The sequence below is a fragment of the Triticum dicoccoides genome, chromosome 1B, assembly GCF_002162155.2.
Source record: "Triticum dicoccoides isolate Atlit2015 ecotype Zavitan chromosome 1B, WEW_v2.0, whole genome shotgun sequence".
Taxonomy (NCBI): Eukaryota; Viridiplantae; Streptophyta; class Magnoliopsida; order Poales; family Poaceae; genus Triticum; species Triticum dicoccoides.
In genome coordinates this window covers 525,405,459-525,419,038 of record NC_041381.1, presented here as the reverse complement: position 1 = coordinate 525,419,038, position 13,580 = coordinate 525,405,459, and the positions used below count along the sequence as shown (strand labels likewise).

Below are 13,580 nucleotides of genomic sequence, written 5' to 3'. Positions count from 1 at the left end.
CTGCAATTGTCGATGAAGACGCGAAGCGGCTCCTCATCGTGGACACCGCTGAATAGAGGTGGTCGTCTCTTTATAAAAAACATTCCACTGATCAATATTTCTGACTTCAACATTAAGGTGAAGTAATAAAATAATTATAGTAAAGGCATACTGCAATATATAACAAAAGAAATCTTTTTTGGGTAAAAACACAATGTACCTTGACAATATTTGCACCAACTCCAATATTATTTGTTGTAAATGCCCCAGAGTAACTAATTGGAGCCAAAACTAATGTGGTAAAAAATGCTTTGATTTTTATGTTATTTTTGCGAGTGGTCTAGTATAGCGGAAAGGAATAAGAAATATTCCAAAACACGTCGTGTTAGCAGGCCCTTCGTTCGGTTGGCTTGAGGAAGGTCTTGAAATGCAAAAGAAAAAAAATACAGATGATATACCAGCAGGTACAACGATCTCGAAGTTCGGCTCGGTAGGTTTCAAAATGTGGGTTTGAAAACACGGCGAGTAAAACAAAAGATAAGAGAAGGGACTGAAGTAGTAGGTCGAAGGCATCTAGCAGCACAAAACAAACGTTAGGGTGAAAAGCGCCCCCTGCGGCCTGCGGTTTTGACTCGGCAGACGCGGCGCTGGCCGTGTCCTTTTGCGGCGCACGAAAAATGCCATCCGTGTCGCTACCTGCTGCCCCACCCCCACACCCACACGTCGGCCCCACGAAAGCAGCGTCGAGAACTCTATCAAAAGGCGAGCGAGCGAGCGAACTCATCTCAAAAAAGAAGGCCAGAGAACTCATCAGGATTACGACAACTCGTTAGAGCATCTACCTCATACATCCGGTCAGTCCGCCCGGTCATTGACCGGTCATGTTTTTTTATCTAGAAGTACGTTTCAAACGGGTCTCAAACATCCGGACTGACCGACACCTTTCATATTCAGCCCAAATATGGAACAAATACGTGGACGTCCGGGCACGGCTGCCACGTCGGACTAAAGAAAGAATCCCACACCAAAACACCCTCAATCCCGGTGGTCCGAAACTCGTCTCCTCCGTCCGACCGGTGGCGTCGGTGGTGCAGCTCCAGCGGGCCGCGTAGTGGTTGCCTGGCTATTTAAGTCGACTCGCGGCACCGAAACCCTACCATCTATTCACATTTTCCTCCTCTTATCTGCCGCCGCTGCCGCCACTTTCCATTCCACTAGTCCGCCTAGTAGCCATGCCCCCCACGTTGTCGGGTGAGGAGCGAGCCATTTCTGACGGCGGAGCGCCGGCTCGAGCTCCTTGAGCAGATCCGGGCTAGGCACGAAGCCCGGATCACCGCGGGGCTACCTTCGGATGCAGTGGGTCCGGAGGAGGAGGACGACGACGAGATGTTCGCCTACATGGATGAGATCGAGCAGGAGGAAGATGAGCCGGAGCCCTCCTACCCACCCATCCAGCCGGTGCCCGGCACCATCGTCGTGGACATCTCCACGATGAAGAGTAGCTAAGGTAGTACGTAGATGTAGTTCGTAGGATTTCTTTTGCATGCTTTATATGAATTTAGAGGATGAAATATGAGAGTGGGCGTCATTATCATTTTCCTCCGTGTATTAAAAAAAGGTATAGTTTAAAGTTTCTACACTTTGTTTGTTTGCGTGATTCAATAGGCGGAGTTCTCATTTTTCTTCTTCTTCGGGGTAATAGGTGGAGCCCAACCTTTTATTTTTGTATCATGAGTATTCGGTGATTCATTAAGAGTTGCAAAAAAGTCTTGAATAGTTTGCTTGGTTTGCATAAAGCACGGAATGAATTCATTAAAATCTAAAATATGTCCCAATCTCTCTTTTGTCAATGTTGCAAATCAGATAGTCCACATATTTTCTTGCAAAAGAAAGTAATCCTTTTATTTTCTCTCGGAAACGAAAGTATCCAAACTGCTGCATTAGTTGCCCTCTTGTGCCTATGTGCATTCCTATTTGTTGCGGAGGTTGGGATAATAGGGTTTCATTTCCTAAAAAGTATACCCATCACCCCTGTTTTCTTATAGTATATGGTGTAACCCATATCTTAAATGATTGCTAATATAAACCCCTAGCTCGTCGAACCTATATCTATCTATCTACTCTCTAATTTTTAAGCCCTCACAATCAATCGAAGTCTTCAATATGAATTGGGTCATCCAATTTTTATCAGGTCAACAATTCCTCAAGAAGCTCTCTTATTCAATTATTTTAATCCGTTATGCTCCTTGATTTGGGAGCTTTTCCATTCGATTGAGATATTTAATTTTGAATTTGGTTCACAATTTTGACTGGTCAACAATTTTCCAAATCAATTGGCAGCAACCAGTCAACAGAAACATGTCAATTATGCGCACCCTCTCACCACCTAAAAAAGAATTGCCAATTTGTGATATACTACCTCCGTCCGAGTTTACAAGACAGGAGAGTAGCTTCACAGTGTCCGCTTTTTTAAGGCCGTGCTTTGGGCTGCTGTAGGCATTCTGCCGTTCTATTGGTTGCATGCAAAGGCATCATTGTTGGTCCCCTCGCTTGCTCCGTGAAAAGAACTCATACACTGCATGGCTGCTCCCTGATTGGTTGCATGCAAGAGCTTACAGAAGAGAAAATACACCTAGCGTGGGGTTTTAAGGATTAAAGCGAGCCAAGAGTAATTAATTTCATTGCGTCTTGGTCCTCACAAACCTGCCGTCCGGCCTTGTAAACCCGGACGGAGGTAGTAGTAACACCGATAAAGTACATGCAGCCATGAACCCAAAAAAAATCACACATAAGTATGAGTTGATTAGTAGATACTACCTCCGTCCTGGTTTATTAGCCTCATTGTATTTTGTGACAAATTTCGACCATAAATTTAACTAACAAAATGTTCATGCATGTTATAAAAAATTATATCATTAAAATTTATGTTCAAATACGAATCCAATGGTATAATTTTTGTTGACATGCACTAACATTTTGTCAGTTAAATGTTTAGTCAAAATTTAGCACAAATTACAAAGGAGACCAATAAACCAGGACGGAGGTAGTAACATATAATCACACTGCGAAAGACCCACAGAATACCGCATTATAAATAATTAAAACACTCCATCATCTTCCCACCTGCCAAACCAAATACTCCCTCGGTTCCAAAATATAATGTGTATTTATTTTTTGAAAAGTCAAATGTCTTTAACTTTGACCAACTTGAGAGGCAAAAAAATCGACATCCACAATACTAAACAAAAAGGTATGAAATTTCATTTCATGATGAGTTTAATGATATTGATTTGATATTATGAATATTGATATATTTCTTTATAAAATTTTGTCAAACTTAAAAAGGTTCGACTTCTCAAAAAACCAATACACCTTTATTTTAAAACTGACGAAGTAAAAAAATATATGAAAATCCAACAGTATCAACAACGCAACAAAGCGCGCACAACTCTGCTAGTTCTCTCTGCAAGCAACCATGCAGGAATTACATAATGGCTGACACGTACGCGATCAGCATTACTACACCTGGCTACCCCATCTCTCATTGACACTCGGAACCTCAGAAAAGTCAGAAGGTTCTCAAATTGCACTCATGGCTCGGCGCAAATTCCCCAACTAATTCGGTCCTCCTTCCATCCAACCACCCAGGGTTAGAGCACCGGTCCAGTATGTGTAGCCCGTACTACGCATCAAATTAAGCGCCTATAACGACCGGCGATGATAATGTTGGCCGCCCAGCTGCACCGGCATTGTCGTCTTCTTTCTCTTGCTCCGACAGAGTGAAAATGGATGAAACTGGGCCTTCTTCGAAACTTCAATACAAAATGGCCTAATCTTAAAGTATTTCTAAAACTAGCCCTTTTGCATGACCTCCAGGCCTCCATGCTATCTGGCATGACGCCCTAGCCCAGGGCACCATGCTAAACGTCGCTACCAAGGCGTCCTAGCCCGGGGCTTCATGCTATCTAGCACGGTGCCCCAACCACGGGTTAGGATCCTCTGCAGTACTGTACGGTGCTGTACAGTCACTGTCATGTGGGATCTGGCCCCACATGTCATCGACACTACAACATCATACGGTACTGCACAGGATCTCAACCCCCCAACCACGGGTATTTTCAGATTGGGTCATTTTATGTTGAAGTTTCAAAAAATGGTCGGTGTGTTTCCCAGTGTCATTTATCAGTCACATCACGTAGACCCGTCATAGTATTTTGGACGAGTAGACCGTGCGAGGGGAATCACATCAAATCAATGTCAAATCCGCTCGCATAAGAACGAAATCTGCGCAGCGTACGCGAGAGAGGAACCGGCGAATCTCACACTTGCTCCATAGTACGAGATCTTCTGAACGTCAAAGGGAAGAGTCAGCTCTTGTTTGTCCTATCCAACGTAAAGAATGCCCCATACGTACCAGCAGGCTAGGAGTAGCAACGAGCCGGTGTACGAGAAGCCAAGATTCGAAATCCCAGGGGCAGGCTTCGACCAAAATAGTTTGTCACCTCGCGCCTGTCGCTCCGGCGCGGCGACCCAGAGGGGCGGAGGTGCGTCGCGGAGCGGTCGGTCAGCGCCGGTCGATCGCGGTTTCTGGGCTTCTAGGAGTGGCTCGGAATCCGACTCGTCGGTTTCTCTAGCGCCGGGGCACATTAGTCGCGACGGCGTCGGGGAAGAGGCAGAATCTGTTGTGGACGTTCCGTTTGGTTCTTTTGGTTCTCGTGTTCACCGCTGTCGTGCATGCACGCCCATGGGTACCGCGCCCGCGTGTGGTGGTGATGCCCGTGATACAGATGAGACAATATATTTGCTTTGACGTGGGAAAACCTGAGGATAGATAGGACGAAACACTGGTTTTACAGGGTTTAGGAATCTCTAACAGGACCCCTAAAACAGACACAGTTTTTGTCCATGGACCTATCTGGATGCGTCCGCGGACGATGATACAATAGCCAACCATCCAACTCTATTTATGGGATGTTCGGACACATTTCAATCGGAATTTAAACAAACTGAACAAATTTCATGTAAAGTGGACGGTTTTCATTTAAATTGGACAAAATTCATTACATTATGTTTACACCTTTTAATTAAACAAATTCGGACATGACTTTTTGTTTATCCTAGTCTATATCTTCAGCGGCGTTGGCAACGTCCATATTCCATGTCATATCTTTCTCATGTCTGGCAAGCTCAACGACTATGAGCTCTGTCAAGTGAAGCTACAACTCGTCGGTGAGGGGAAAAGTAAAACTTGGGACTCGGTACACAATGGACACCAGACGCGGTGTCCCACGTCCTACTCTTCCTCGCCAGAGTCCAGCATGCAGACGTCGTGGGTCGAGGTGGACAGGCCGGCCTCGTGGTTGTTATGCCCGGGCATGAACCGTGCGGGCGGAGCGACCGACTCGGACCTGGTGAGATCCGCGGTCAACTGCGCCTCCGCGTCGATCTCACAAACAGAGCGTCAATCTTCATTCGTTGAACGAGCAGCCGCCACCGCTCGCGGCAGATGTCGCGGCCACTGTGTCTGTGTATTTGACTGGTAAATGAGCACTGCGCGCATAATCCGCTTCCCCAATGGGCATGTACAATGGTGCTATCTTAGGAGTGCCACGTAGGATAAATGATGAGATGGAGGAGAGAGAACTCATAAGAAAATGTTTGTTTTCTCTTATTTAAAAGAAGACAAGAGGTGATCTCTTAGCACAATATATCTCACCATGTTTTTAGGAATAGCTAGTTATTGAAGATAAGGCTTAGAAATGACCCATTGTAGACATCTTTTTTTATCATCTCTAAATTACATGCAAGACTTAAGGCTTGAACAGGGGGTGGTTGAAAGTTGGGACACAGCTAGTGCCACTCTTGTAGTTGGAGACGTGTTCTGACAATTCAAGGAGTGCATGGGCCCAATTATTAGAATAAAAGACAAAAGAAAAGGCACTCTTCACTTGGAAGACAGAGATAAAGATTGTGTTTATAGGTTTAGCACCTAGTGCTTTTCATTGTTTATTTAGCCTAGGAGTAGTCGACGAGAAGCATGTAACCATCACGCCATGTCTTTTTGTGGCCAATGCCAACCTCCATTTTGTTTGATGTAGGGGCAGCAGATACGTACATTGCTACCATGCCCTACAAGTTAGTTATACACAAGGACAACACCAACCAATAAAACTGAGGGCACACGATATGAAATGAAGTTGCTGGCTGCCCTGGATGTATGCAAGATCGGAACTCCTTTGCGGACGACAGTTCACGGGACGATTCTTGAGCAACAGCCGATCCAATGGACCTCTTGTACATAGCGGACATGATGAAAGGCTACGGCGACACATCGTCCACAAATCGTGCAGGAAACTGTTGTCGGTATAGCATTGCTCATGCAAGATTGAAGTTTTCTAGATGGCAGTGGTAGGTCAGCATTAAGCTTGAACAGCAGTATACATGAACAACAATCAAGAATTTAGCTTCTCACTTTGTCAATATAGTAGTTCTCAAAAAAAAAAAACTTAAAAAACACAGTAACACAGGCGAAATGTTTCAGAAGCTATTGTCGCACTGGCCATGCCGGGAAATTTAATAGCCAGATAAGGGAACCTTAGATTACATATAAGCAAAAGTATGCCCATTCGCAAAATTGTACTGCAAAAATAACCACCTAAGGAAAGCAGGTCGTTTGTGGAGCCACAAATATTTACGGGGATAATGAGAATCCGGAAGCAAGTTTCTGACAGTGTTTGCGCTTGGTTTATAAACATGCAGCCCTGATATCCCATTGATACCATTTTTAAACCTCGTTGGGAACATCAACCAAATATGACCAGTTGAACATATGGTTGAGACCGTGTGTACTCGCCCTTGACTCCTGTGTGTGCAAAGTACACCACTTTGAAAAACACAAGCCGACCTGATACTAGCATCACAACCTATTATGATAGACAGGAAGGGAAACCTTATATCAGTAACTTTTTCAGAGAGAAAGCCATACATTTGCACTGTAACTCAGCATAAACAACATTGTAAAGGAAGTCCTGACCCAATGCTGTACTTTCGTAGAAACATGTGCAACAGAATCTATTTAACTTAGCAGAGCTTCTTTATCATATAAATCAAGTTTACACTAAAGGACTTTGCTAACTTCCGGATGGCAGGATATTAACAACAGGTGCGGACGATTCGCAGATATATCCGAAGCATGCATGCAGGAGGTCATAACGATGTTGCATGTGCGTGAGCTGCAGTTGCATTGTTCAATATACATGCATATAAAAACAAAATTGCTGATGTCATTAAAGATTTTTCTAAAATTTAAACTTTAAAATGTTTTGTAGCACAAACCATAGCTCCGATTGAAAAACTGCTTTCACATAAAAAAATTGTTGCGACGAGATCTTTGAAACTAGATCCCATGTTGATATGTCCCGACGACATTTTTTTCAGGTCAAAAGTTATTACGCCTCTCCTACATAAGTTATCAGTGTACAAGACATCATTTATCATGTTGTTTACACTGATATTATCGAGGTATAAAAAGTGGTTCCCATAATTTTTCCTCACGTGCACGTGCATGAATACAATAGAGAGCCAAAAAAATTAATGTCGACCAAAATTCTCCCTTTTTAGAAAATCCAAAATGTTTTGTAGCTCAAAATGACGATGCCTTCAAAACTAGAACCCATGTTGCTATGTTCTGAAGATTTTTTTATGTCAAAAAGTTACCACGTCTGGGGTAACTAAGTTATAGATCTGTTGTCTATATATTACCATGATAATGGGGAGGGGGTGTTTTTCAACAAAATAAATCCCCTGGTCAAAACAGTTACCACGCCAGGGCGAAGAAGATTATCAACTCTGGTGGGCATATATATTACCATGATATTAACACATGGTGTTTTTCAAAAAAAAAAATCCAGTGTGAAAAAGTTATCATGTCTAGGCTAAGTAGGTTATCATCAACCCTGTCGTGCGTATATTATCATACTGTTTTCATAGAATTACCAGAGTATGCTTTTCAATAAACTTTTATCTCGTGGTTAAAAGTCACCGTGGTGTTTGTAGTGAGTTATCGGCTTTGTACTGTGTATATTACCGTGCAATTTGCATAGAAGTTTTCGGGTATGTTGTTTAACAACTTTTTTTTCGTTGGTCATTAAATTTTCTTGATGTTTGTACATTAGTTATCAGATCTCCTATGTGTATATTATCATGCTATTTACACCTAAGTTACCGGGTGTATATTTTCCAACTACTTTTTTTTCCTGGATAAATAGTTACCGCGACGTTTGTATGTGAGTTATTAGCTCTGATGTGCATGTATTATCATTATATTTACACAGAAGTTATTGGGGGCATGTTTTTAATTAAAAAAATCGAGTAAAGAAAAATTTACCGTAATATTTTGTATGTGAATTATCCGCTCTTTTGTGCATATATTATCATGCTATTTACACATAAGTTATAAGGTGTATGTATTCCAACAACTTTTTTTCTCATGTCAAGAGTTATCGTGGCATTTGTACGCGAGTTATCAACTCTGGTGTGCGCGCATTATCACTCTATTTACGTACTCCCTCTGTCCGGAAATACTTGTCACCAAAATGAATAAAAGAGGATGTATCTAGATGTATTTTAGTTCTAGATACATCCCTTTCTGTTCATTCTGATGACAAGTATTTTCGGACGGAGGGAGTAGAAGTTAGGGGGGGGGGTATGTTTTTCCATAATTTTTATCCCGTGGTCAAAAGTTACCACGATCTTTCTACATGACTAATAGCTTTCTTGTGCGTATAGTACCATACTATTTACACCGAAATTATGCATTTTCAATAAAATTTTGGCAAGTGCCAAAACTTATCGTGGCGATTGTACATGAGTTATCAGCTATGCTGTGCGTATATTATCATATTATTGACACCTAAAATTACAGGGTATGTATTTTCAACAACTTTTATCTCAGGATCAGAAGTTATCATGATGATTGTAGGTGAGTTATCATCTATGTATTTTTAACAAGTTTTATCCCAGCATCAAAAGTTATAAAGATGATTGTACGTGAGTTAAGTTCTATTATCCATATATTACCATGCTATTTGCACATAAGTTATTCAGGTATGTAGTTTTAACAACTTTTATGCCGGGGTGAAAAGTTATCGCGGCGTTTGTACTTGACATATCAGCTATGTTATGTTTATATTATCAAGCTATTTATACATAAGTTATCGGATATGGTTTTTCAGTGACACTTGTCCCAATGTAAAAGGCTACCACAATGTTAATACATGATCCATTAGCTATGTTCTATAAATCTTCATGAAGAAAATCTCATAAAACAAACTATGCAGGTTGTCCAAAAAATAGTCATCATTAGGTGTGGATATAAGTACAACACGATGCTTGATTCGAATAGAGAACCGTGCATGGACCAGGTGGTTTGTTCCCCCGTGAATGGCCTTGTGGTTTCTCGCACATGCAGGATTCCGGGTTTCTCGCACACGTCATCCACGCCCGACGCGCAGTATTGTTTAAACCGCAAGCGCTAAATGAGACCGCTAGATGCGGATCGAACGGTTAACAAATTGTGCGGATCTGTTGCAAACTGCCAGTCGGCAGGTATTTAGCTTTCTCGTACACTAAAACACGCAACCGATTGTGATTCGTTTTGTATCAGGTGGAAAACATCAAAATGACACAAACTGCAGCCAAACACCAAGAGAAAAACAAAGCAGAAACACTAAAACACCAACATGTGTAACCAGGAATTATGACAGGAACAACATGACACTGCACTCATCCAGCGTGTAAGTTTGCCCTGAATAAAAAGCATCTCAAGAAACTTGTGGTGACCAAAAGAAGATGCCAGTCTCAACTAAGCGATGTCCAGTACACCTTTAAATAAATACATGTTCTTAAAGCAGGAACGTTGATGCACAAAGATGTACTGCGTTAGGCTTTCTTCCTGGCAAAGTGATGAAAAGAGACTTGGGACAGTAATTGAAACGTGAGTCTGAGTTGTTGCCTCTGACTAAACAAGTAGAGTTCCAACTCAGGATGTCACAGCTGTGGTTGTAGGAAAAGGAACACGGGAGAGAACAGTTGAGTTTGCCAGAACTCAGAAAACATTAAGAGTTTCAGGTTGAGGTCAAGTTGTCATTTTCAGTAAAACAGAACTTGTCATCTTTCTACTGCATGACTTACAGGAAAATTGCTTATACAATTTTAGGAAGTTTTAAATTCTGTCACAACATAATACAACAAGATTAAGCCATTCATCTAAAGACTACAAGTCATCACTAACAACTAGGCTGGAGGTCCACAGTTCACAGTGCCTTGTGTTGCCTCGTGCCTCTGAAGATAGCATATGTGCTTTCCTTTTTCAATAAGTCTCAATCAGAACCTCAAGAGTGCATATTCCACCAGACAGCAGCAGCGAAGAAAATGTTGTGGATGGTACTTAAAATCTGCAGCTCACAGACATTGATTCAAAAACTAAGGTGAAAATGCACGACACAAGTTAAAAGTTGGTAGCTAAAGGTACAAGCCATATCATGTTAAGTGAAAAAGAGTTCAGTAACCATCAAGCCTTTTCATGTCTAAGACATGCTGCCAGCACTGGTCAATGTATTGTGTTTATGCTGCTGTTTAAGTAACTAACAAGATCATAGTGAGGACTGAGGAGCAATACCTATTTTACATCATATGTGATCCCTACTCCAGAAATTCTTCCATGAGACCCTATTAAAATTAAACAGAATATTATTCGCACTGGAAACATTCAGAGTGGGAAAATACAGTGTAACGGATAGCAAACCTGTGATATAAACTGTTCTGCATCTGTGCGCCTAAGGAAATGGAGTGAATTTTTTGTCAATGACACGGAATGGTCACCAAGAGATACTTCACCAATGTCCTCCAGCACTCGAACCTGGATATAAGGATCCTTGGGGGGTACCATGTCCTATAAAAAATGTAGAAGAAGTCCGGTAATCGTGGTTCATCCCCAAAAAGTGAATGAAACAGGAAATATACATACCACTGTTAAATCTATATCCATCTCTGAGATATAAGACTTAATGGCTGAAGAGTGGCTTCTGAAGTACTCTTTCTCCGAGAAATTGAGCTTTTCTTGTATTTCATGAGGAAGCACAGGACCAATTTTCCATCTAAAACTCCGAATAGTTTCTGCTCGGTTGTACCTAGTTAGATACAATGATTTCAGCTAGTGTACACCCAAAAGCAGGTTAAGCATGTATAATCAACATTGAAGGGGAGAGAGAGCCCGATGTGAGATTTGAATAGTGTACATGTAAGCCATGAGGCATCTTTTGTTGCGGAGCAGCGAGAGATGGTGGATAGCTGCACCATAGTGGTCTTCGTTTCTTGTTGTTTCAATGTCTAAGTTTTGCTCCACCATTTTTCTGTCATAAACATAAAGCAGATCAGGCGTTTGAATAGTCTGTACACTTTGATGTGAGGATAGCAAATAAGGATGCTCTTGGTTCAATGCAGTTTGTTCATTTTGCTGATGAAATGGTGAAATTAATCAGTTACTCACAGGTCGAGGTTATATGATCACCAACATTCTAATAGGGTGCAAGTACCTGATCAATGCCTGAAACTGTGCATTGTGCTCACCGCACTCTCTAATGACCTGATCAAATACGTCGCTCTGCAAATTCCATAAGAAAAACGAGTTAGGGATCAGCATAATGGACAAATGAAAAGGAACTGTAGCTACCATAATCATACTGCCCAAACAGTACAAGAATATGACACAGTGCTGCAGCTAATGCCAGAGTTCCGTCCTAAAGATGTCAAGGCAGTACAATTTATTATCCACGCAAGTAATGAATACTTTAACAGCAATATCATGGAATTCAGTATCATGAACCTTACAGTTTAGCCGGTATGTGTTGGCTCACACAATTACAGGGAAGAGTGGCATGAAGCACTTCAGAGTAAACAGATGTTGCCATAACAAAATCATGGAATTCAGTATCATGGACCAATAACTAACAATTGTACTGAGGCTGTGTGCAGTTCAGGTGCGGCACATAACACTTGCTGATAAATAATACTCTGACAAACAAGATTAGACGAAATTCCGCTTTAACATATAACAAGGATGCAGAACCCTAAGGTTTGTATGGAGATCCACATGCTGGCACACAGAGCGCTGAGGATGCTAGTAGAACATAAAAATTCCCATAGTAGGGCTGTAAAATAGACAGTTTATAAATCCAATTTTCTCGCATACAGACACCTAACAAGACCAGATTGGGCAAAATTGGGCCCTAAAACAGAAGCATCGAGGAAACTGGAGCACCGTGGACTCGGATTCCGAACCAGCGACCAGGGACTGCGAGCGCGTATGGAGTAGAGAGGCGAAGAATTACGTTGAAAACCACGAGCTGGCCGGGCTCGCAGGCGTCGAGCTCCTTCAGCAGCTGCGACGCGCGCCTCGCGTACATCCTGCCCCTCCTCCCCCAGGCCCTCCTGCCACCGCGCGCGAAGTGTTCGACGGAATGGCGCCGCGGGACAGGGCCGGATCTGCCACGGCTGGATCCTGGGGCCGGTAGGGAAGGCAGATCGCGCGCGGCGGGCGTTGTGTTGGGGTCTCGGCCGGGCGGGAGGCGCGAGCGGTGGGGGAGAAGGGGAATTTGGCGTGGCCGCGCGGGAAATTTTTGGTGGACTCGGTTTGGGAGGCGGGAGGGGAGGGGGTGAGGATTAGAGGAGCGTGGTTTGTTTGGTCACTTTCTTGGCGAACAGCACTCTTGCCGCGTGCGCAGTATGCCGTCTGCGCCGTCCGTTTAGATCTGAACTGAAACAAACGGCGGTCCAACGCGTTGAGATAGACGTGTTCTATTTTTTTTGTCTGCGTGCGACCCATCTCAGATTTAAATTTGGGACAGGTTTGCATCGACGCGAACATGAGCGACGCCCGCCCTTGTCTTTTCCTGGCCCGCCAATCGGTGGCACATAGGCCATTCCCTCCTCTCCTATCAACAACCAACACTCCTGGCCACAATGCCCTCGACGTTGTCGCCCCTGCCAGTTGTACGCTGTCCAGGCCGCCGTCCGCATCCACAAACCTCCCACCACAGCACGCCGCACCGGACGACCGCTCTTTGCGGGTGTTGGTGGACTGTTTTCGCCGCCGTCGTAGCACCCCCACAACCACGCCACCCCCTTGCCTCCTCCGTAGCCAACAACGCCGATCACCTCCATGCCGACAGGCCTGCTGCCTGGTCTGGGAGAGACGCGGGTGAGGGAGTCCTGGATAAGGGGGTATCCGGACAGCCGGACTGTTGGACTATGAAGATACAAGATAGAAGACTTCGTCCCGTGTCCGGATGGGACTCTCCTTGGCGTGGAAGGCAAGCTTGGCGATTCCGATGTAGATCTCCTTCTCTGTAAACGACTCTGTGTAACTCTAGCCCCCTCCGGTGTCTATATAAACCGGAGGGTTTAGTCCGTAGGACACAACAACAACAATCATACCATAGGCTAGCTTCTAGGGTTTAGCCTCTCTGATCTCGTGGTAGATCAACTCTTGTAATACTTATATCATCAAGATCAATCAAGCAGGAAGTAGGGTATTACCTCCA

General features: G+C 43.4%; 1 protein-coding gene across 1 annotated transcript; it reads right to left on the bottom strand.

Annotated features, from left to right (window-relative positions):
- Nucleotides 1-10,073: 10,073 nt before the first annotated feature.
- On the bottom strand, nucleotides 10,074-12,734 carry LOC119307786 (DNA replication complex GINS protein PSF1-like). The gene is made up of 7 exons (XM_037583868.1): nucleotides 12,369-12,734; nucleotides 11,574-11,641; nucleotides 11,277-11,390; nucleotides 11,006-11,168; nucleotides 10,784-10,930; nucleotides 10,658-10,707; nucleotides 10,074-10,433 (listed from the first exon to the last, which is right to left on the bottom strand). Exons 1-6 carry the CDS (start codon nucleotides 12,441-12,443, stop codon nucleotides 10,681-10,683), a joined length of 594 nt encoding a protein of 197 aa, XP_037439765.1. The 5' UTR covers nucleotides 12,444-12,734; the 3' UTR covers nucleotides 10,074-10,433; nucleotides 10,658-10,680.
- Nucleotides 12,735-13,580: the final 846 nt, after the last annotated feature.